This window comes from Pteropus vampyrus, unplaced genomic scaffold (assembly GCF_000151845.1).
Source record: "Pteropus vampyrus isolate Shadow unplaced genomic scaffold, Pvam_2.0 Scaffold17, whole genome shotgun sequence".
NCBI classification, from domain to species: Eukaryota; Metazoa; Chordata; class Mammalia; order Chiroptera; family Pteropodidae; genus Pteropus; species Pteropus vampyrus.
The window spans coordinates 9420721-9447136 of record NW_011888798.1 but is presented as its reverse complement, the minus strand read 5'-3'; the positions used below and the strand labels follow the sequence as shown (position 1 = coordinate 9447136).

Sequence of the window (26416 nt, the reverse complement as noted above, 5' to 3'; positions counted from 1 at the left end):
TAGAGTTGGTCTTTCTAGTTATTTTATACAGTATCCTCTTACAGCTTAGGTTAATTAAATTTCATTTTGTTTGAAGAATAAAAGGGACATAATTTTTTATACTAATAAGTACAATAGAAATTTCCCTTTAAAGAAAAGTTTGGTAGTGCCAATGCCGAGTATTGTGTTGGTAATTATATTGAACCACTTTATATAATTTGTAGGGTTTCAAATTTTTAAAAAGTTACAACTTAAAGACTTTTTTGTAGTTAGATGATGGTTATTTTTTCATGTCAAAGCTTACAGAAAAGTGTGTATTTATATTTATATGTACCCTAATAGAAAAGTAAAATACACTGAGAGATGGACAAGGCAGTTTTTATTTCTGATTTTTTTCACAGATGAATAGCAATATTTGACTCCGTAATTTATATTTGTATATGTGTGTATGTGTATGTATATATATATATATATATATATATATATATATAATATATATATATATATATATACTCTATATATATATATATAACATCATACTTTCTTGATTTTTCTTCTTTTTTCCTTCTATTTCCCTACATTCTACTCTCTCAATCTGATTAAAAGTAGAAATTTTCACATCTTATATTTTTGTCTTGTCAAACAACATTTAGTCAAGCATATTATTTTCTATTATGTAAAAAGGTGAAACTAATTATTCAACCAAATAAAGCATTGATAGATTTGGAATAATTTTTCTTCACTAAAGCACAAAGAATTTTTTAAATATTTGTATATGAATTTAAATAAATTTTGCCCTCAGTTAACAAACCCATCGAATCAAGTATTCTAAGACCAGGGAGGGTATGAACAATAAAATATAGGATTTTCTTTTATTTTCCCTTCTGGGAGCAATGAGGAAGTTGGGGAAATATCTCAAGGATAAAATTCTTTGGTCTTTCATCTATGCGTATGTCAGAGGACCACAATAGTTATTGGTTTTCTTTAACAGTAAACCTTGAGTCTCTTGTGGGAACTGAATTGAAATCAGTACTAACATTACTAGAAGGAATGAATATACAAATCTTTTATTTAAATATGAAACTAAAAACATTTAATTTAAAACAAGGTTGAGTCAACCCCTATCCACAAAAGAAATTCTGGCTACATAAGGCTTTTCAGATAATGTATTGTATAACGTGAAAGAAAAAATAGAAGTCAAATCCTGAGAACCTTTATTTGTTTTTACTAGTGTTAAGTGTATCATTTAAAGCTGTGTTTCAGTGTACTAACTTTCAAAGTAAGAGAATTTTACTGTATTGTCTGTCGAAGCCTCTGTGTACCCTAAAATTCCTTGATTTTATGTGTCTCTCTTATATGAGTCATTTCTAGTTCAGAAAGATAGAATATTGGAGAATTGGTTTACCATAGTTTAGTTACTTACTGTCAAGAACTGGAGTCATATAAACAACAATTTCAGAAGATCTGGTTACTTACCAGTTGCAGTAATAAGGATTTGTTATCTTAACCCTTTATCATAAAACTTACAGCTTGAATGCTATAAAGTATACTACGTGTAAGGAGCTTGGTATACTATAAAGAAACCTTTCCTGCAGGTAGTAGTCATAGCAAAGATTTTAGGTTTTCAAAGCCCTGGCTGTTTTCTGTGTAGCTGCTTTCATTCATTCTTATGACTCTTTTGAAAAGTTTGCACCTTCACCATATATGTTTAATATTTTGCAATAATTGGCCTTGTTCTTGAGCTGTTGGATTCGGGGCCGTAGCACTGTCTGAGAGGTTTACATTTCTCACAGTGAACCGGTCTCTTTTTCAGCTGCTTCCTGGCTTCTTTTTACTCAGGTTTCCACTGCTTTTTTTTTTTTTCTTTTTTTCTTTTTTAATGCTGTATTAAGGTATTAACATTTGCTTATATTTTCCATTAATTGTAATGGCTTTTAATCATGCATCATACTCAGCAATAGAGATTAAATTTAAATGACAACCTTGGCTTAATGTAAATTACCTTTTAAAAATTTATGAAAGCTCTTGCATTAACTTCTTTTTCGAAACAGATTTGGATGGCAGATTGATTTTGGTTGGAGCTTTTCCTAAAATTTTGATGTCTTAAGTATGCCAAACTCATTAGCAAAAGTCAAATACATCTTTTTTTTTTTGTATTTGCTACATAACTATTGCTACTTAACTTTTTAGGAATATTATTATGCATAAAAGCATGCCATCAAATAAGATACCTGAAAGTATTTGCAGCTACTTGGGCTCTGCCCAAGGATATAATTCAGTTTTTTTTTTTTTTCTCCAAACTGTGATATTATATGCATGTAGGGAGCAAAATGACTCTGTAAAACTAGATATCATTTTAGTTTTGCAACTAGTTGATAAATTCAAAGAATATCAGTGTATTATATCTTCAGTCTTACCTTTTCAAATAAGTCAGAGCCATGTGGTTCCAGACTGATTAAGCTTTATTACCAGTAGACTATGGTAGGGTCTTGATGAACTACACTGTAGGAGGAACATTTTAGGATAAACAGTCTGTAAGATGCACAGAATATTGGCAACATTTGCAGGGTGCAAATTTAAAAGTAACTGGGATATGAAATGAAAGCAAGGAAGAAAGGCCATTATTGGATAAGCAGGGGAAAGCTGATATTGATAAAGGATTTAGCTATGTCAAATAGGAGCTCTAGGCACAAAGTCAATTTCTTTACTGACAACTTTCAAGTAGAGTAATAGGAATTTTGTATTTATATTACTAGGTTGTTGGCCCTGATTATCCTTGTTTTTTCATTGATTCCGTGAGCATTTCTTAGTATTGTGTGACCAGCACAGATTCAGACACTGTATAACACCTACAAATCCACCTATTTCCCTTTTCCCTTCTCCATTAACCTGCCGCCACTGAAATCTGGAGCCAAATGTGCCTGGTAAGTACCCATAGATTTCCTTGAGTTGTATACTCTTCCGTAGGACTGTCATTTAAATAGCTGTGAGCCTTAACTTCTAGGTGGCTGTTTGTATTAGATTTGTTTTTTGTGTGTGTTTGTATTTATGTTTATTTCAGGCATAGAAGTAGGAGAGCAGAGGGTGATAGAGGAGAAAGAATAGTGAAGGTGTGCTGCCAACTATGTCTTCTTCCAAATTCACCTAAGGGGCTATCGTTAATTGAACTTATCTGCTCACTAAAATAGGGCCACCAGACGTAAGATAGACCAGGATTACAAACTTGAGATTTAGATGATATGGAAACAATTATTCTAAATTGTCTTGTAAATACCTAGTTAGCAATAAAGTTCGAGTTAGCAAAATGGCTCATCAAAATAAAAACAAAAACCTGCCCTCACAGTGTGTCTGCTATACAAGTTGGTCTCGAAAAAATTTAATAATACTGTTAAATGAATCTTAGATTTATGACTATTCTAACTAAGCAGTTCTTCAGTTCTTTGTATTTTCTTTCTGATTATATCTAATCTGCATTAAGAATGCTTTCCTTTAACATAAATACTTGTTCAGATCACCTATATAAAATAAAGCCAGCCTGTTACAGGCTTGGCAATACTTTTCTGCTGAACACTATATTTCCTTCTTGTTCTCTGTTGAAGTGAGAGTTAAAAATAGAATATTCTTTAGAGCCCTCCAGGGAAGTGCCTGAGCCATCAGTTTATATTGTCCTAGTTCTCTCAGCTTGCAGAATCGATTGTGCTTTTCTCTGAAAGTGCTGGAAGAAATGGAATAATATTGGAACAGTGCAGTCTTTTAACAAAGGAGAATGGCAGTATTAAATAACACCTATATTGAGATCTGGACGTTTATTGTCTTGTTTGATATCACTCAAATAGGCATTGCTTACATTACAAAACAGATGCTTTTCCACAATATTGACACAAATTTCTGAAAAAGATAACTTGTTTCCCCCTAGCTTCTAGGTTAAATCCAGATATATCACAGGAAGGATTTTTTTTGTATTATTCTGATATACTGAAACACTTTTTATTGAAGAAAGAATAATTTAGGTAGTAGCCAAGTTGGTGGTATAGTGAGCATCAGGATACGGGGATCTCTTCTGGTAGTATTTTTTAAACGTAATGATACTTTTCATTCTCTAGGAATCTGCTTCATCCTTCCTAATCTTCAACCTTCTCCGTCTTTTCCAGATCATTGGATTTTTTTCTCATACTTGGCAGTCTTCAAACTATACTTTTGAAACTATCACGACTTCCTTTTCCTTTGTCTGAATAATTAGATAAAGAACCTGAACCACCATGCCACTTCTCTTAAGTGCTGTTCTGTAACAATTGATGCTCAGCATCCTGAATGTTCAAACACAGGTTCAGAGGATTTTGTAAATAACATGAACACTTCCTTAAGATATAAACTTTATTAAGGAAGTATGCATAAATTTTATTAAGGCATGCTTGTCATTAGGTGACCCTTTATTTCTGTAGCTAATAAATTATTAATGATTTTGTCTTACATAGACAATAGTAAGGTTCTTCCTATCTTTAAATGGATTAGTAGAATAGTGTTCCGGATATTTGGGGGTTTTTAGCGCTTTCCAACTGAATATTTCTAGTTTTGCTTATGATTATAGTAACTTTAACCAACATAGATCCCATGGTTTTATATAAATTGAAAAATTCTAATAATCTTATTGCATCTTTTAATATTCTGCTCTTCAGAGAGTATACTCCAAAATTGTATATTTTGTAACAGTTAATAGGTTGTTGTTTGTTTGTAATAATTATTAGAATAAATGATGAACCATCTCATCTTGACTTCTGGAAAAAAACAGTTTTGGTACCTGTCCTAATGCCAGTAGAATTTTCCTTCTGGGGTACCAGTCATACAGAGCATCAAACGTTAAATGATGCTTTTTAACAAAAAATCTGTGATAACCTTAGAAAGATTCATCAGGCTCTAACAGCTTCCTGATCACTGTGGGTCAAATCAAGGGGGTTTTCCTGCCTCGAATATAAAAATGAATGTAAAGCTACTCAGTGTATAGAAAAGAGCCATTGCTTCACAAGAACTTCAAGACTTCACCCATGATACAGAACATACCCCTCATACACAATGTGTCCAAGTTAAAGTTGGCATTGCCCCACTGGGTAAAGTCTGACCTCTAGGCAAAGCAACTCATCTTTGCGAAAAAGAAAGCCAAATATATGAAAATTCTGCTAGAGAAAAATCTCTTGTGGGATATGGCAACAGAATATACATTTTGAGCAAGGACATTCTTTGAGGCAAAATAGCAAAGCTAAAACCCAAAGAGGAACATTGGAGATTGACATGGAAATACTTAGGGTGTTAGAGAGACAGACCAAGGGACATGGAACCTGAAATACGCCACCATTTGAGCCTCCTCTTCCCCCACATGAAATCTAATTATAATAGGGCAAGCAAGTGTAACCTTGAAATGCAGGCATCGCAGTGTATCTTGGGAGTGGGCAAAACAAGTGAAGGAGAGAGTCCTTCCCAGGAAGAGGATATTATTGACTGATCATGTAAACTCTTTGACACCTGGTCTTTTTTCGGTGCCCAAGTTCATATAGCTACCATCTGGACTAACTGCTCAACAACCTTTCACTCTGATTCTTAATTTGGATTGCTTATACTCACAAATAATCTTCAGTTCAAATGAACAGAAGTTTCCTGGTTGATTATTTACACTAATTCTCTGTTTTCCTATAATTAAATTTTTCTTAAGACTTAGATGTGTTAAAGTACAGTCAAAGTTTTCGTTAATGAAAATTCTCAGGAAATGGAAAGGAGCCAGGTGTTTAGTGTTCTGCTTATTTGAGCAGTATTCCTGGAATATTCTTTCTACTTCAACATTTGTCCCTGAGAAAGGTAAAGTTTAGAATCAGACTGATGTATGCAAATCCTAGCTACAACACTTACCAGCTGGTGACTTTGGACAAGGTATGAACCTCTCTGTGCTTTTGTTTCTTCATCTGAAAAATGGGAATAATTGTACCTATTTCATGAGATTGATGACATTAAATGAGCTAGCATGTGTAAAGTGCTTAGAACGGTGCCTGAAACCTAATAAATGTCATGTAAATTTAGCTACTAATATTACCTTGTTGTGCCATCGAAGAAATGAAAATTATGTCGTATTCTAAACGAAAAGGCATAGGAATTTGAGGTTAAATGTTTCTCTTTTTTGTATTCAAATTTTCATCCATGAAAACCTATTTTATAGTCAAATAAAGCTTTTTTTAAAGGATTTTAATGTCTAGTTTTTTCAGAAATGTTCAAATAAAACCTTCATTTCAAGCTTTACATTTTAGATATGAACTAAAATACTTCTGTGTTCTTCCTTATCAAATAAGCACTTTGAGGTTAATTACATGAAATCTATAATTCAACTGCTATGCATTTTTCAGTGAGAAGCTTAATGGAATGAGCCATGAATTCCAGACAGGTGCTTTGTATTCTTAGCATTAAGGTAGTTAGTGTGTTTAACCTTATTATAAATATGTTACCTTAAAACTTTAGTTTTGCTCTCAGAAGCCATTCAACTAAATGTGGACATTGGAAAACTGGCCATTCTCAGTCAGCCTGTCAGCACATAGTAAGCTCCTGGTTCTGTGTAGAAGCATGTATTATTTTGATTCCATTATGTTAAGAGAGTTTTTCCCTATTATTTATTTAGTGAGTATAAATATCAAGTGCCTGCTTTTTTGGCTTAGCTGTGTCATAGCTTATAGAGGTTTGGGTGTGTGTTTTTTTTAATGGAGACAATGTTAAACTTTCTAATTTTACCCTTAAAAAGCACACCATTTTAGTTTGTTTAGGCATACACAAACCATGAGAGAAAAATTAATAAGAATTTTATATTACCTGTAGAGTTTTAAGAGATGTAGAATAAAGCAATGAAGGAAGAGATCAACAGTAATACAGGGATAGTGGGGGACTTTAACTCTTCATTGACACCAATGGACAGATCTTCCAGACAGAAAACCAACAAGGAAACAGCATCCTCATATAACACACTAGAGCAGCTGGATTTAATTGATATTTTTAAAACATTATTTTACCCCAAAGCAGCAGAATATATATTCTTTTCAAGTGCTCATGTGACTTTTTACCAGAGAGACCACATGTTAGGCCACAAAAAAGTCTCAATAAACTTCAGAAGATTGAAATCATATCAGGAGTCTTCTCCAACCATAATGGTATGAAATTAAAAATCTATTAAAAGAAAAAAAAATGGAAAAATACACAAACACATGGAAACTAAGTTATGTATTAAACAATAAATAGGTTAACAATGAGATCAAAGAAGAAATTAAAAGTTACCTTGAGACAAGTGAAAATGAAAACACAATGACCCACAACAAAAGCAATTCTAAGATGGAAATTCATAGCAATACAGGCCTACCTTAAGAAACAAGAAAAATCTCAAGTAAACAATCTAACTTTACACTTAAAGGAAGTAGAAAAATAGAAAACAAAGCCCAAGTGAGTAGAAGGGAGAAAATAATAAAGATCAGAATGGAAGTAAACAAAAAAAGCCTAAAAAATACTATAAATTTAACTATAAAAGATCAATGAAAGCAAGAACTGGTTCTTTAAAAGCAAACAAAATTGATAAACCTTTAATCAAACTCATCAAAAAAAGACAAGATTTAAATAAATAAAATCAGGAGTGAGAAGTGACAACTGACACCACAGAAATACAAAGGATTATAAGAAAGTACTGTGAGCAATTATATGTCAACTTGGACAACCTGGAAGAAATGCATAAATTCCTAGAGACATATAATCTTCCAAGACTGAATCAAGAAGAATCAGAAAATTTGAACAGACCAATTACTGCAGACAAAATTGAATCAATAATCAAAAAACTACCAAACAAAAGTCTTAGACCGGATGGTTTCATGGGTGAATTTTACCAAAGAGTCAAAGAAGAATTAACACCTGTTCTCAAAGTATTCCAAAATGTTTAAGAGGCTGGAAGGCTCCTGGGTACATCCTATGAGGCCACCATTACCCTTATTCCAAAACCAAAGGCACTATAAAAAATATACATATATATAAGCTAATATCCCTGGTGAAGATAGATGCAAAAATTCTCAAAAAAATATTATCAAATCGAATTCAGCAAGACATTAAAAAGATCATATACACCATGATCAAGTGGGATTTATTCCTGAGATGCAAGGTTGGTTCAATATCTGCAAATCAACATGATACATCACATAAACAAAATAAGAAATAAAAATTATATGATCACATCAATAGATGTAGAAAAGGGGTTTGACAAAATTCAGCATCCATTTATGATAAAAAACTCTCAGTAAAGTGGGAATAGAGGGAACTTACCTCAACATAATAGAAGCCGTATATGATAAACCCACAGCTAACATAATACTCAACCATGGAAAGCTAAAAGCATTTTACTTTAAGAACAATAAGGAGATATGGATGTCCAGTTTCACTACTTCATTTGACATAGTGTTGGACATCCTAGCCACAGCAATCCAACAAGAAAAAAATAAAAGACATCTGAATTGGAAAGGAAGACGTAAAACTCATTCTTTGCAAACGATCTGATACCAGATAATGAAAACTCTAACAATTCCACACCAAAAAAGAAACTGTTAGAACTAATAAATGAATTCAGTTAAGTAGCAGGATACAAAATTAATATTCAAAAGTTGGTTGCATTTTTATACACCAATGATGAACTTTGAGAAAGAAAAATTAAGAAAACAATCCCATTCACCACTGCATTCAAAAAAATAAAGTACCTAGGAATAAATTTAACGTAAAACCATTCCCCAGTCTTTTGGCACCAGGGACCTGTTTCGTGGAAGACAATTGTTCTATGGACTGGGTGGGGAAGGAGTGGTTTGAGGATGATTCAGACACTTTACATTTATTGTGCACCCCTCAACCTGTATTGCATACCATGGTTACTCATTAATCTTCTCTAACAATTGTGCCTCAGTCTCCTCTATTTCATCAATTCATCTAGTTATAGCGCTAGCTGAAAGAGGAACACATACCACCTTTGAACTGCAGCCTTTCCTACAAGTTCATGACAAATGTCCTTATCAGCAGGCAGGATCAACTTGTCACCTTTAGTAAAGGGCTTCTGAGCTTTAGCAATGCGGTTAGCCACTAAGAATGATGCTCTTAGAGTAGACACATTTGATGAAATAGTAGCCTTCAATAATTGCTTCTGTTTTTCGTGTTCACGTTTTTTTCTTTTGAAAACTCCAAAGGCTTGTCTTTTAATGCAGGGTGCTTGGTCTCCATGTGGCAAAACAGTTTTGAAAGTTTCATGGCTTTGTTAGATAGCCAGTCACCACATATTATACAAAGTGGTCTTGGAGAATGTGAATCACCTGTTGCAAATAACCTATAATTTAAGTAGGACTCTTGGTATTTTCTTTTAAGTGCAGCTTTCTTTTTGTTGGTGGTCTTAGAATCTTCTGCCTCATTATTGCATATTTCTCCTTTTTCAAAGAAGCTCTCCAGAGATGTTTGTTTTTCACTCATTTTATCTAGAGTTAGCTTGTGGGCTTACCAAAATTGTGACTGAGACAAGCACGCAGTATGGGAAAAAGGCATGGATGGAAATGGTACAGTGTCAAATTCTGACTTAAAGCCTGCCACTAGATGCGGCTGTACAATTGAAGTACATCAACTCACCTGCCACTATAAAGCCTGCCACCAGATGCAGCTTAATTGTCACTTGCCATTCTCTGATAGGGTTTTGATATGTCTGCAAGCAATTGATTTATTATGGTCTCTGTGTAGTCAGACCTCTCTGCTAATGTTAATCTGTATTTGCAGCTGCTCCCCAGCTCTGGCATCACTGCCTCAGCTCCACTTCAGATCATCAGGCATTAGATTCTCATAAGGAGCACGCAGCCTAGATCCCTCACATGCACAGTTCACAGTAGGGTTCAACCTTCTGTGAGAATCTAATGCCTGCTTGATCTAAGGTGGAGCCGAGGCAGTGATGCTAGTGCTGGGGAGTGGCTGCACATACAAATGAAGCTTTGCTCACTGGCCTGCTGCTCACCTTCTGCTATGCAGCCCAGTTCCTAACAGGCCACAGACCAGTACCGCTCCATGGCCCGAGAATTGGGGACCACTGAGGTAAAAGACCTGTACTCGGATAATTATAAGACATTGATGAAAGAAATTGAAGAAGATATAAATAAATGGAAGCATATACTGTGCTCATGGATAGAAGAATTAACATCATTAAAATGTCTCTACTTCCCAAAGCAATCTATAGATTCAGTGCAATCCTTATCAAAATACCAATGGCATTTTTCACAGAACTAGAAGAAATAATCCTAAAATTTATATGGAACTATAAAAGAACCCAAATAGCCATGGCAATTTTGAGAAAGAGGAACAAAGTTGGAGGTATCACGCTACCTGATATCAAAGTACAGTACAAGGCCATACTAATCAAAACAGCATGTCACAGGCATTAAAACAAACACAGATTATATTGGAAGAGAATAGAGAGCCCAGACATAAACTCATGCTTATATGGTCATTTAATATATGACAGAGGAGGCAAGAATTTACAATCTATTCAGTAAATGCTGTTGGGAAAACTGAACAGACTTGCAAAAAAGTGAAACTGGACCACCGTACACCATATACAAGAATGAACTCAAAATGGATTAAAGATTTAAATGTAAGACCCAAAAACATAAAACTCCTAGAAGAAAACATAGGCTGTAAACTCTCTAACATTGCTCATGGTAATATTTTTTCAAATATATCTCTTCAGGCAAGAGAAACAAAAGAAATAATAAACACATGGAATTACATCAAACTCACAGTTTTTTTGCACAGCAAAGGAAACCATCAACAAAACAAAAAGACAGTCCACTGAATGGGAGAAGATAGTCACCACTGATACATCTGATAAGAGATTAATATCCAAAATTTATAAATAACTCATACAACTCAACACCAAAAGAATTACCCAGTTAAAAAATGGGCAGAGGACCTGAATAGGCATTTCTCCAAAGAGGACATACAGATGGCCAATACATATATGAAAAGGTGTTCAACATCACTAATCATCAGAGAAATGCAAGTTAAAACCACAATGTGATATTACCTCATACCTGACAAAATGGCTATCAACAATAAATCAGTAAACAAGGGTTAGCGAGGATGTGGAGAAAAGGGAACCCTCAGGCATTGTTGGTGGGACTGCAAATTAGCACAGCCCTATGGAAAACAGTATGGAAGTTCCTCAAAAAATTAGAAATAGAACTGCCTTATGACCCAGCAATCTCACTTCTGAGTATTTATCCAAAAAACACTAATTTGAAGAGATCCGTGCACCCCTGTGTTAACTGCAGCACTATTTATAATAGCCAAGATATGGAAGCAACCTAAGTGCCCATCAATAGACTATTGGATAAAGAAGAGCAGTACCTTTATACAATGGGATCTTAACCATTAAAAAAAGTGAAATCTTACCATTTACAACAACACGGATGGACCTAGAGGGTATTATGCTAAGTGAAATAAGTCAGAGAAAAACAAATACCATATATGATTTCACCTATATGTGGAATCTAAAAAAATATATAAAACAGAAACAAACTTAACAGATATAGAGAACAAATTAATTGTTGCCAGATGGGAAGGGGTTTGGGGGTCTAGGTGAAAAGCCGAAGGGATAAAGTACAAATTGGTAGTTAGAAAATCATCATGGGAATGTAAAGAACAGCATAGGGAATATAGTCAGTAATTGCAATAACTGTATAGTACCAGGTGGGTATTCATCTAATTGAGGGGATCACTTCGTAAATTATATAAATGTCTAACCACTATGCTATTCACTGGAAACTAATATAAAATAATATTGAATGTCAGCTATAACTGAAAAATTAAAAAATAGGGCAATAAACAAAAATTATGAGATGATTAATAAGGGAGTTTCTTAAGGAAGAGCCTTTTTTTAAGTGCTTAGCATTCTTAGTTTTAAAGCTTCACTATCATTTAAGGTCATGTTCCCAACTTATTTATGCTACTTCTAAATGAAGTACTAATAGTTTTTCTGCTTTCGCAATCTTTAAAATCTAGAACTTCTGGTTAATTCTCCCTGCTCTAATACTTGTAAAATCTTTGATTCTCCACCTGGATTCTATTCTGCCTTCATCTACTTTTCACTTTACATACTATAACCAGCCACTCCCGTCTGTTCCCTATTCCTGAAACATATTATCCACTTTTTACTTTTTCTAGATGGTTTTATTTAAGTTCAAGCTCAAATGTCACTACCTCTGTGAATATCAGACAGGACTGATTTCTCTCTCATTTTCATAAGATCCTATTTATTCTGCTGTTCTGATATGGTGTCATAGCTAACAATGCCTAATTTCAAGATAGATTCCATGTCTTACTTATCCTTATATCATCCTCCACACACATCCTGGACTCACAGCATCTTTTTTACTACTCTCTCTAACAAATGACAAGGTGCTAGTGTCAGATGTTTTAGAATTCATGTTGTCACATTTTCGAAATGTACACGATTTTTGTGTGAAGGTATGTGCGTATCTCCATTAGTAGTCATGAATATTAATGGAAATTAGGTTACATTAAGTAATCTGAAATACTGTTGCAAAATTACTGATGCAAAGTCTATGGTGTACTGTCCAAATGACCCTACATTAGAACTCTGTGATATGAACTCTATAGCTATTATTGAAAATTTTCTTTCCAACTTTTTTTCATAAGAATTTTAGGTAGTAAGCCTCTTTAGGTGAATCTCCAAAAATTTGTAAATTTAAAGAAAATCAGAACCACTTTTGTGCATAAATTGTTTTTTTAATGATTATCTTTCAAAGCAACTTATAACGTTGACTATATTGTGAATAAACTACAAAAGTAATATGAAAAACATTTGAAGTTTCTTAGGGGGGTATGACTATTTAAGTCTAGGTATTTTAAGTCAGATTATGTTACAGTGAATTCTGCCAGGTGTCCACATTTTTTCTTTTTTAATTTTAGTGGACTATAACTCTGACAAGTCCATTATAAGAAGTTACTTTCCCAGTCTATAAAGAACTGAGCCCAAATTCTAATACTGGAATATACGCTTGGGGATGTGTGTGTATGTATTCAGAGGTGGCATTTCCAACACAAAATATCTTATATTCACATCCTATTTTCACTCCTGCCTCTTATTTTCCTAGGGGTAGAAATGTCTAACTACTTTTGATAGTATTTGGAATTTAGGTTATAAATTCAAAATACTTGTCATTTGATAAACTGAAAATAGGGTTAAGTGTTAATTATTTTACTAACGAGCAAGAAGTTTCTTCCACTTCATCTTTTATCTGCCTACAAGTTTAAGTTGTTTTAGGACATTCACAGGGAAAATGGTCTAAAGTACAGCATATTATCAATCACTTTTATTACAGATAAGGATTAGAATATACATTTTTGTTGTACAAAGTTAGATTGGTGAGAGGTCATTTGAAAACATAGCCATAAAGCAATGTTGCCAAACAAATACCATTATTTTATAAAACCCTTCACTATTAAAGCATTCACTATAACTGGATTTCTACTTTGTTGTTGTTAATAAGTTGCAAAGTACACAGATATACTTTGTCTTTATGTCTTTAGAGAAAGGTGATGCTAGATTTTATTCAATTATTTAATCATTAAGCAGAATCATTAAGGCTTCCTGGCAGCTACAGTGATGCTATTATCTACAGTCAATACCTGAGATGAGATCTTTGCCATTTCTCTTTCTTTAGGGATGGATAAGGATGAAAATGAAAACCGATATTTATAAGATAGCAAAGTATGTTTATGATGTTATCAGAGAAATCATTTCACTGACGTTTAGTTTTGGAAGTCTGTATAGACAGTGCCATAGTATGGTTCATCTTTGTTACTTTTTGAATACCCTGAAGCTAGAAAGTTAGTTATTTATTTTTATCTGGTTTCTTTTCTTTTTAAGGATTTATTGTAGCTTCTAGTAAGTTACTTAAGTTTTGAACTAATTGGCTTACCTTAAGGAATCTTCTTAGGATCAAGAGACAAAATATAATTCACACTGACTACTCAAACTTATCATTGTGGATTCTCATTTAAATAACTGATAAATTCAATTGATAAAAGTAAATTTATATTCTTAAAATTGACGACTTACATTACCAACATGCTTGGTGTAATGTTCTAATAGCAACTCTAAATTTTCAACAGTGTTTTAACAAGGGGCCCTACATTTTCCTGTTGCACTGTACTCCCAAATTCTGTAGCCAGTCCTGGTCCCCAGAAACTAGTTGTCATAGTAGATGGTAAAACATACTAAAAAGTAATTATCTGTGTAACCCAAATCTCTGACGCCATAAATTTCCTCAACTGCAGAGGACATCTTTGTACACAATTTATATTGGAATGTGTTTTATGAGAGAAAAATTGACTTGGGTTACCTACATAGTAAACCTTTTAAATGTTAGGTTTCATAATAAAGAGTTTTTTGAGATTTGCTGTTTAAACAAAATTCTGTCATTTTAGAACACAAAGTACTTGCCCAAAATACAAAAATATCCTATTAGATAAAATAAATTTAATTCAAAGCAGGGTTTAACTCATTGTGCCATTACAGGTTACCAAGTTATGCCCAACCAGCAACAAAACTACCAAGGAATAGTTGGAGTTCAGCAACCCCAGAGTCAAAGCCTTGTTGGTGGCCAACCAAACGGCATTGGAAATCAGATTCAAGGAGTGGTCATCCCCTATCCTTCAGTGCCATCATATCAGGTATGTTGTCCCTCTCACCTACTTAGGGTAGAGATGATTTTAAATAAATGTATAGTTATAATGCATCTTCTCTCTTCTTTCAATAGAAATAATGCTCTATAATACATAACTTTATAGTCTTAACAGTTTTATTAGTCATAGCAGATTTGTTTTATCCTCATTTTATTACTTTAGTCATTCTCTTCATTAATTTTTAGAAAAAATATCTGAACCACATTGATGTTGGCAAGTAAATTTTGTCTGGCATTGTTTCTGTTTCCAAATATATAAGTATGTAAGCAAGTGTCTCATTCTATGATTCAGCTCCTTTAGAAAGTCTTTTTTTGAGGAGAAAGTGGAATGGGAGAGAAAATAGAGGTGGAGGTAGGTATTTGATATAGTGAGATAGAGCACAGACTATAAATCAGTGTTTCTAAGGTGGAGAAGATGGTGCAGTTTCCCGTGCTGGAACTGATTTTTCCCCCACTTAAATCTCAAAAAAGGAATGACGTGTCATGTATTAAAGATGACATGGATTTTAATTTATAGTTCTAAAGTAGAAATGCCTATTGTTTCATAAATGAGTCAGAGTTCTTTAGTATAATATGGCACATTTTCAAAAATTTGTTTAACCTTCATCTTTCTGGAATAAGTTGCGAGTGGGTTTGTTTTATTAGTCTCATGATTTTCTAATGTTAAGAAATCCAAAGACCATTTTCATTCATCTCAGCAAGGTAAAAACAGTCTAGCTGGGAAGATAAATGTTCATATATTTTATCTAAACATAATTAGTGATAGTATACAGACCAATAACTGAAGGAATTATGAAATACAGTCATGAAGAGATTAGGGACTTAATATAGAGGTCTTCTTGGAAGATATAAACCTTTAACTGCTCTTAAAAGAAAATTATGTGCATAAATTGGTGAATAATGGAGATGGAGAAGTAGATGAGCACAGGTGCTAGCATATTCCATTTAATTCCAGAAAATTAAAATTGAAATTAAAATGTAAAATGTGGAATTGTTAAGGACTCTTTTTTTAAGCACTAAGGGTATGTCTAGTTTCGAAATCCCTTTATTATAGAAAGCAAATAAGGAAAAAAGAAAAGATACATCATGAAACCAGATTTCACATCTTTCTCTCACATCCCCCTTGCTTTTAACTCCTTATCCTCTGTATGTGAGCCTAGGTACATGAGACTGCCCATCCCCTACTTCCTCCACAGCTAGACGTTAAACAGGATCAGTACCATGCCAGGAACTCTCCCTTCTCAAGAACCCTGGTCATGCTACCTAATCTAGTACATTGAGCTTCTATTAGATAAGATGCCCAGGCATTATTTAAATAAGAACTACCTTTAACCTTTAGTGGCTCATAGTCTAGTGCAAGAAGTATAATTTTTAAATGAATTACAACCCTGTTAGTATCATTTTTAAAAATGGAGCTAGATATTGAAAATGCTTCCAAAACAGTTATAATTTCTATAGCATGCTTTTTTATAAGCTATAAATTATTTTCTCAAGGTATTTCATGTAATCCTCACACTGGGTGAATGAATGGGAGAAGTATTGCTCTGACAAGCAATAAATGACAGCCTGCTTTATATTTCCTTCTACATTTGATAGATAAACTGGATAGTGATAAACTGTTATCTAGAAAATAAGCCAGAAAAGTCATCTGTCCTCGGTAGAGTATATCCTGTGGCTGTACATTCTCAAGTACTGTACCCTCTTTCATTTTTGTTTTTTTTCTTTACCACTAGTTACACATTTATTCTGTAGCTTCAGTCATCTAGATTGAGCTGTCATTTTTCATATATCTATATATATGTAGATACGGGCAGAAATAATAATCTCAGAATGTTACATTACCTCAAGTAGACAAAAAGACTGAACTATATTGTGTTATACAGAGTTGGATACATCAAACCAGTAATTTTCTCTTTGCAATAATTGAGCCAAATTGACAGTAATTAATAGATTACTGTGTGTTTTGAAAGGACTAGTTACATTTTAGAAATATAGGCAAGACTGGATAGGCAAGACTAGATAGGCAAGACTGGAAAGTTAATCACGGGGCCCAGATATAGAGAATAGTGATGTGATTAGAGCCAGAGAGCATGGGTTCGAATCCTGATTTACTTACTTACTAGCTATACATCCTTGGGCAAGTTACTTAACTGAAGTTTCCCCACCTATAAAACAGGTATGATAAAAGTATCTTATTAGGGTTGTTAGGAAGACTTGGTGTAATAATACATATAACATGTTTAGAACAAGTCCTGAATATGGTAGTAAGTACTCAGTAATGCTGACTTTCATTGTCATCACTATTACTAATATTATCATTGCTACTGCTATTGCTAACATCATCATTATAATTATCAGAAGATTTATTATATTGGCTTCATTTACCAGAATCACTCTAATTTGACTGTAACGTTGTGGCACATTTGTAAATTAAGAATCCATTATGCCTATGTGGTTTCTGTTTTAGAGACTATAGAAACTAGAGAATCAAAATACAGAAAAGAAGAATCCATAATGTTCTTGTGGCTTCTATGTAGATGATATAGAAAACAGAGAATTGAAAGATCCACTGTTCACCAAATGCCTACTGTGCTAGAACCTGTAAATGGAGATTATAACAAAGATAATACCTCCCCTGAGATGGAGTTGGCATTCTATTTTTTCAGATAAGGAACTAAAGGACATCAGGATAGTTAAGTCATTTGCCCAATGTCACATAGTAAAGTAATGAAGCTGATATCACATCTAGATATCTTAAGCTTCAAAGGTGACACTTTTTCCAATCCAGTATACCTCACTAGTGCCGTAACTGGATTTTACTTAGTATGTCAAATGGTATCCTTAGTTTGAAAGTTTCTTTTTTAAAATAGCTTTTACTTAGGGACGTAAGTCATAGCAGCTTTTTAAAAATAATTTAATGCTGCTAACCTACTGTAAATTGATAAATGCTAGCCAAAAACAATAGCTAGCTGAAAAGAACATAGAGATAATGTGGTAGTACTATGGCTCACTTATCAGGACAGCCTATCGGCAGTTTTAGCTTATCCTAACTGTTCATACTTGAAAAGCCTTGTGAAGACTAGAGACATTAACATTGGCAAGGTTTTGAAGAACCTTTTTCCCTTTAAATTGTCTTTCAAATTTTAGGTTTCACTGCCTCAAGGTTCTCAAGGAATTGCCCATCAGACTTATCAACAGCCTGTTATTTTCTCTAATCAATCTAATCAAGGATCTATGCCCACAACAGGAATGCCAGTTTACTATAGTGTCATTCCACCTGGCCAACAAAATAATTTAAGGTGAGTATGACTAAGAAACCTAATACTATAGTTTCTTATTGTTTATCAGGATTATGGTCTCACTGATTTTAAAGTTGCCTAAAAGTAAGGGGCATTACCTGAGATCACTATCTAATGTAGAATAGAAAAACTATGATACAATCTATTTTTCTAATATTTCTTTTAACAAAATCAGTATAAGCAAAGGATTCCATATGTATACTAAAGAAGAGTCAGATTTTCTCTTAAAATTAGGCCAGTCTCCTTTTACTTACCCAAATAGAATAAAATAGTTGGCCATAGACCTTGGAGTTCGGAGTGTTAATATTTAAGATTTTTATAGGAGTTTGGAGAGAATGTATTTCCTTTAACCTCAGCTACAGGATATCGTGCTGAAATTTTTCAGACTCTGGGGAGCTCATTTTTCATCTGTACATGGAGGGAAGTATATAAGAGAAACAAATGATAGTAACTATATTAAAGCTAGTTGTGTAGTATTCCATTAGCTATTTCAACTTAGAAGAGCAGAAGCTTCTCTGATAAGTTTAAAGTGTTAAAAATAGCAATCTTCCTTTGAATTGGGTACCTTTAATTTGTTGTTCAGAATGTTTTACAGTTCATTTATTCTCACAGCATCTCTGTAAGTTTGCCAGAGGGGCCTTGGTGCTCTTCTTAAGAAGGGATCCTTGGTTACAGTTGCTGATAAAAGGTTGCCACCCAATTATGGTTACAAATAGTATTAAGGGTAAAGAGGGAGTTGACATACTTGCTTCAGTGAATCCGCTTGGGTAATGGGCACTTGACAGTGATTTTATTGTCGGGGCCACACGCACACACCAGAAGAGCTCACGTGACTCTGTGGCTGCCACAGATTGAAGATGAAGCTTAGGCTTTTTAAACAGCAGGTTGGTTGTGGATCTCGCAGGCAGCTTTTGAGTTTGGTGTTGTAATGAGTCTTAGCTCTTTTGAGGTAGAGCTGCTATACAGTGAAAATAGAAATATAGACTGCGTTAAATTTCCTATTTGTTGTGTGAGTTTAAGTTCTATACTCTCAATCTGAGCCTCTTTTTCTAAGTTTGGGGTTCATAAGGCCAGTTCAGGTTCTGAATTGTCAATTAGAGGCAGAATTTTGTGTTAAAGCAGGTGAAATAGATGTGAAAAGTGCCGAATTACTTGATTTTTAAGCCAAAGTGTAACTTTTCATTTACCTGAAAGAAAATTACCACAGTAATCATTCTTTTGTAGGGCAGAGGCTGAGAGAAATAGGTATTACTTAATTAGACAACTCATTTGAGACCAAAAGACCTGTTTTACAAGTTACTTTCATAGGTCTACATGCCGGGTGGAAAGGCTTTCATGAAGGAAGGAGATGAAGCCTGTCAAATTCTATATAACATGGCTTAAAACATTCTTGTGTTTGTTATATTTATCAATCCTCTGAAACAAAAAAGATCTTGGCTACTTGACTTCTTAGAGAGCTGGCCCTGGGACATGTGTGTAGAGGTGAGAGAGCACAATTCCATACCCACTCTACTTTCAGCCTTATTTTAAGCATGATGGCAGAATTCAAAAGCTGTCAGGTAGATGCTGACAACTACACTTTGGAATGAACCATACATACTTTTAGTCTCTGGGCCTGCTTTTGCAAGGAAAATAAAAATTTGGACTTCTAACTTTGGCCTAAGGAATAGCTCGGAAGCATAGCAATTAAAAGATAAGTGAGATTCTCCAGCAACCTCTAATTTGAATCTTGATGAAAAGTCTTTGAAATTACTCATGGTTTAGGACTGTGACCTAGATGAGGCACACAAATTTGAAATAAGCTAGCTGTAATTGAGAGTAGTGATTGGTTACCATGTAACAAACTGGCATCGATCAGATTACCAGTGTGAGAAATAAAATGTGTTGCATGTAAAGCAGGAACATGTATCCTGTCATACTTGTATCCTATATCTTTTATGCTAGTAATTTGGTAGGAAGTCGGGTCACATACAGAATTGATTTCACCTATTGGGTAAAGAACATTTATTAACTAATGACTTTTTTCAAAATGTAGTAGCATTTTGAAAAAAGTCATTAGTTAATAAATGTTCTTTACAGAAGATTTTATTCTGGGCAGTATTTAATAAATAAATGGCCATAATTTTTTCAGATTTCCAACTTAAAGATTAATTGTTGGCATTTATTATTATTCAGATCATTGAATTACCATATAAGTGCTCATATATACAGACCATCCCTTCATAAAACTAGAGTTGCTAGCTTATATACCTTATATTTTATCTTACATATTCCGATATATTTATATGCATAGCAGAGGTTTGTCTGAATACTCATACACCTAGAACAGGCCTGGCCCAGAGGAGAAGCTTGATAAATCCAGACTGAATGAACATACTTCTTTAATGACAAAGGCCAGCTTGCACATATGTGTTTGTATGTATATGTAATTAATTCTCATTTATATACCATATTATTATCATTAATATTATTATTTTGTTTTTGTAACTTCTATATACTTTTTAAATTTTTCATTAGATTTTTTTATTACAAAATAAATTGTGCTTGTTGGGATACAAATAAAGCAATCAGTACAAAGATGTGTAAAAGGAAAGCTAATTGTCATTTCCCACTCTGCCCCACCTCTGGGTCACCAGTGCTCACAAACTGGTATACATTCTGTATTAGCCTCCTGCCCATACAAACATATACAGTTATAAATACACACATATTGGAATTGGGTGGTAGGTTCTAATGAAACAGACATTATCTTGCATTTTTCCCTAATAATATATTATGAATACTAGATGAGTAAATATTAGTCTAAAACATTATGGTTGGGGTTTTTTGTTGTTGTTTTTCTCATTTCTTCCAAACAATTTTACATAAATAGGATCACGTCATACAGGTAGTTTTTTGTTTTTCTGACTTCCTCCTCTCTCCTCATCCCTTCCTTTTCGATCATTTCCCCCACACACACAGGCTGGGTAACCCATGTTTCTATCCTTGATTGTATCCTTTTTCCTTTTTTTCCTTGCACCTAATCATATACTAGCATAGATATGGGTATGGAAACATGAGCAAAATTGATTAGCACAGACACATGAAGTGGAGTTTATAAATAATTTTACATATAAATTAGTCTACAGCTTGGTTTTTTTTTATGTAGTTGTATATCTTCGTGAATATGGTTACGATATTTATATATGGTGAGAGAATTTAGTTCATTCATATTTAGTATTGCAACTGATACAGTAGTTTTTTCTGCCAACTTATGTTTGTTTGTTTATTTTACCACATTGTACTTACAAATGCATGCCTCATTATTGATCATTCTGTCATTTTCTCAGAAGTCCAAATGTATGCCATATTCCTTGGGTCTCCTCATCATGGAATCTCACTAATATATCAGAGTATGAGATGGTCTAAATTAGCTACTTTTTAGATAATTGAGTTTCGTGCCATTAAACATTAGTTTTCAGGTAGCATGATGTAGTTAGAAAGAAGACAGGCTTTGGAATCAAACAAAACCTGACTTCAAGCCTGTGTGACTTTAGGCAAGTTAGTCTTTTTGCTCCTTGGTTTTCTCATTGTGAAATACAAATAATACCTCACAGGAATAGTGTGTAAGGTTATGTGTCTAGGACTTTGTGTATGGAAATTACTTATTCTAAAACATATACTTGCCTATGTTCTTAATACACTGAAAGTAGTGAAACTTTATTGCTGATTCAGAGCTATAATCTTAACCATTAGTGATTATATTGTGTCCTCCAATATTTTGAAGCATGTTGGGGGTCTTTTTATTTACACATACTCTTTGACTTACAATGGGGTTACATCCTGATAAACCCATCCTAAGTTGAAAATATCATAGGTCGAAAATGCATGTAATACATCTAACCTACCAAACATTTTAGCTTAGTCTAACCTAGTTAAACACTTATGTTAGCTTACAGTTGGGCAAAATCATCTAACACAGTGAACACAGTGTAGTATTGGTCGTTTACCCTCAGGTTCACGTGCCTGACTGGACACTACGGCTGGCTGCTGCTGCCCAGCATCACAGGAGCGTATTGTATAGCAGCATATCGCTAGCCTGGGAAAAGATCAAAATTCAAAGTACAGTTTGTACTGAATGTTTATGTCTTTTACACCATCATTAAATCAAAAAATCATAAGTCAAACCATTGTATGTTGAGGATTGACTGTACTTTCTAAACTTATATAGTTTCTTTCCTTGCTGTCAGTTATTGTCAGTTTAGCTGCTTTAAATCTGCCATGGAGTTACCAGAACTTAGTTTTTAAAAGAAAGGCTGTGAGTCAGATACTAGAGAAATCTACTATGAAAAAAGGTCTTGGTGTCTTTGAGGAATTTGTTACATCTGTTTTAATAGTTCTTGTGCCTTTAGTGCTTACCTGGTCTGTGCTTTGTTCCAGATTATTATGGCTAGACACTTCTTTGAAAAGCAAATAAGAAACCTGGAAGAAACTATAGAACATCATTAGTTTCTCCTTAAAGCAGTAAATATTTTTATTTTGGGTGTTATAAAGATGAGAATGAAAAATATGTACAGTTAATACTCATTGTGAATTTGTATTTACGAGTTTGCCTATTCACTAAAATTTATTTGTAATCCCAAAATAGATATTTGCAGTGCTTTCTCAGTCATTCACAGGCATGCACAAAACAGTGAAAATTTTAGACACCTGACATGCACATTCTCAGCTGAGGTCAAACAAGTTGACACTTTGCTCCTTATTTCAGCTCTCATTCTACAAGCAAGTATCTTTTTCATAGTCTATTTAGTACTACAGCTGTTTTCATTTTCATGCTCTTATTTGGTGGTTTTGCTGCTTTAAATGGCCCCCCAAGCATAGTGCTGAAGTTCTGCCTAGTGTTCCACAGCACAGGAAGGCTGTGATGTGTCTTACAGAGTAAATATGTGTTTGCGCATGATCAGTTGACAAAAATATTGTGACCAAAGGCTCTCTAACCTAAACCTGTATTTCCCGTAGGAATGACGACTCAGCATTTGCTAGTTCAGTGTTCACTTCACTTTATGGAACATAAGTGTTATGAATAATGAGAATCAACTGAATTTTCATGTCTAATACTGTGTTAGGAACCATAAAGATATGCAGAATCCATTAACAATATGAATTCATATTGTTTCAGCGTTTTAGTAATTTCCACTGTTAAAAGCCCACTAAATCTTACAAGCATGATGTTCAAGTAAAAAGTATAAAATTTGACAGATTTGTAGCCTTTGTTTGGCAGAGCACTAAAATGTTTGCTTTTCTTTCTAATGCCAAAGATTCACTGCAGCAAGAATTTACATGTTAAAAATATTCAGATATGGAAGAGAGGACATAGTCCTTATCCTTAGAGAGCTACAGTTTTTATGGAAAGCTAAACTTATGCATATGAAACAATTAGAAAGTCATGCAAAATGAATGTAAGGTAGGGATAATTTGAGAGTATTAAGGAACAAAGTATGTCTAGATACTAAGCATTTTGCTAACCAAATGTTATATAACATTAGCATTATAGTTTGAGCTCTGTCTGCCCAGTCTTCACCTTCAGTTTCATTCCTCCTAAAATGGTGTTTTTATTACAGAAAGCTGACAAATGCAAATAAAACCTTTCTTCCAAAATTTTTTCTTGCCCAAAGTTTTTACATATCTAGAACTTTGTCTTTCACAGTGTCCTTCTGAAAAAGACAAGAACATGTGTTTACATATAACGAGTATGAAACAGAAAAGGTTAACCATAGAATTTAACCTGAAGGCCTGAACTCTTCTTTCTCATTTCTAGGAAGCTGCCTTATTAATATTCAGCGATGCCTAATCTTGACAGCATGTTAGAATCACCTGTAGCACTCTTCCAGTCATAACCCCAGCCCTCTATAATCTCATTTCATCAGTCTGGGCCTGATATGAAAAGCCTGAACCATCAGTATCTTTTAAAGCCCTCCAGTTGATTCTTCGTGCAACAAGAGTTAAGACAACTGACCTACACTAACCAGCCCTCTAGTCTTATTTTCATCCACAGACTTTAGCTCTGCACAAGTAGCTATAACCCAGTAATATTTTACACATTTGCAAGAAAGTCATAATGTGTTTCATCGATTATTAGTAAATTTTCACCCAAGACCCAGTGTCTCAAGATAAAACTGTAAGTTACTCCATACCAAGTATAATAAATACCAGTTTGATAGATGGAAAGAATAGCTTAAACTTTAGAGTTTAGAGCTATACAGGCCTGATTCAAACAGTCTTATGTTTTTACCAAATAGACTATAATGGCCTTCACTCCTGTTACCAGATCATAAGAAGAAATAATATTTCTGTAGAACACTAAATGAGACTTTTATTTTGAAAAAAAAAAAAAAATTTCTTGGCTTGACTTGCTTAGCAGCCTCACTTTCTTATAGAGGCTCCTTATACAGAAAAGTGGAATTTGAATTATTTTTACTTTCAGGCCAACCTTTCGGTTATTGGTGACTTTTTATTTGGATTGTGTTTTTTGGATTGTGTTTATCGTGTTTTTATGTGCACTATGAAGACTTAGCATAGCTTAATACAAGTCGAGCGTCCTACCACTTTCAGCTAGCCATATATGTCAGGGAAACTAGGCTTACGTTTAATCATGGGATTATCTACTCAGTCTTTGATATGGAGAGAAAATTAATTTCATTCCTACAGAGTCTTCAAAAGCAGCAAGCTAGTTGGAGAATATCTTCAAAATGCTCTCATTTTAGTGGGTTTTTTTTCTATTTTACGCATTTTTCCATTTTTATTTTGAAACTCAAAAGGAGACTATACCTTTGTCTTTCATCTGTCATCTCAAAGGACTAGCATAGAGAGAAAAACTTAAGAGACTATAACCTTTATATCTTAGAACTCTCTAAAAAACACTTCAAAGAATCGTTATGAAATAATGAAAAAGAAAATCTGCTTTTAAGTCTTTCCCTTTTTTCTCCCCACAGTCTGTTTTTCCTCATTTTTGTATCCTAATATTCTTCTAGTGTGCCCTTTGTCCTACTTCTGGAACCTGTTATGGATTCATTTTATTTCTCCTAAACTTCTATTTTTACATTTAATTTTTTTTTTTTTTTATATTTACAGCATTTATTGAAAAAAAGCCGTGTACATTTTCAGTTTTTTGTTTGCCTCAGCCATCCTTTGAAATAATTGTTGATAACAAAGTCTCAATCTGAACTATACCTTTTAGAGAAGTTTCACTTCTGGTATTAATATAAAAGAAGTTGTTAACACCTAGCCTAGAGAAAAAAATACAATACAAAAGTTACTTTTGACTTGAAACTAATTTAAATAAATAAATTTATTTTTAAAAAGTTACTTTTGGTGCTAAAACATTACCTTTTAGAACATTCATTTTTTTCATTGGGTATAACAGCTTTTTACTATTTTTATAGGCATGTATTTATCAGCAAAATTAATTAGTAAATTAAGTTTTACTGACAAAAACATTGTTAAATGAGAAGAGGATGCTATAGCTTTTTCATTTTTTATGAACCCTCTAAAAATGAGTGATAATAGTGATATTTTAGATTGAAGTTATTTTGAAGTAGATACTTTTAAAGAATCGGGATGGGGAAGGTAATATTTCATGCAAAAAGCTCTTCATTTTGTGCCTAAGTAAACTGGTCATACTTGCGGCTCTTAGTCTCTATCAATGAGTTTCTAGTGTTGAAAAATACCCATCAAATTTTCTACATTCGGTTTTTGTCTGTTAAAAATCTTTTGACTGTTTAACTTGTTTGGGTCTTTCTGATTATACATATGATGTAGTCATTGTAGAAAGTTTGAAAATAGAAGAAAATTTCAAAATGTAAAAAGTGTGAAAAGGCAAATCAGCTGCAGTCTCACCACCCAGAGATAATCATTGTTAAATTTTGGTGCACTTCACTCAACTCAATTTTCAGTGTACATATATGTGACTCAGGTTTTAAACCTTGTATTTTCTATATTTTTAATTGTATTATTCATAAGCTCTGGTTTAAAAATTAAACCATATAAAATACATAGAATAAAATATTAAAGTTCAGGCTTACCCATTGCCCTTAGTGCAAAGCAATTACTGCTACCAAAATAATCACTGTTTAGAGTCTGATGTGTATCTTTCTAATACTTTTATTACTTTTAAGTATATATGTCAAAAGGTTGTAGTTTGGTGTTTTTCTTTTTGAGGTAGAGAGGTTAAGAATGTTTTTATTTGTGTCAGTGTATCCGCACGTGTAGAATTATTTTTATGAATATTTTATTCTGCAGCATGTTTGTTTGTTTCATTAAACATCTTTCCTGAACATCTTTGTACAGAATATCTGTATTTTTTCTTTTAAG

General features: G+C 33.6%; 1 protein-coding gene across 19 annotated transcripts in view; it reads left to right on the top strand.

Moving 5' to 3' along the window:
• R3HDM1 (R3H domain containing 1) overlaps positions 1–26416 on the top strand; it is a 171153-nt gene that overhangs the window by 109339 nt on the left and 35398 nt on the right. For all 19 annotated transcript variants that reach the window (XM_023527497.1, XM_023527496.1, XM_011354484.2 and 16 more), the window contains 2 exons: positions 14603–14757; positions 17916–18067. In XM_023527497.1, the coding sequence (XP_023383265.1) occupies positions 14603–14757; positions 17916–18067 (307 nt within the window). The remainder of the gene's footprint in view (positions 1–14602; positions 14758–17915; positions 18068–26416) is intronic.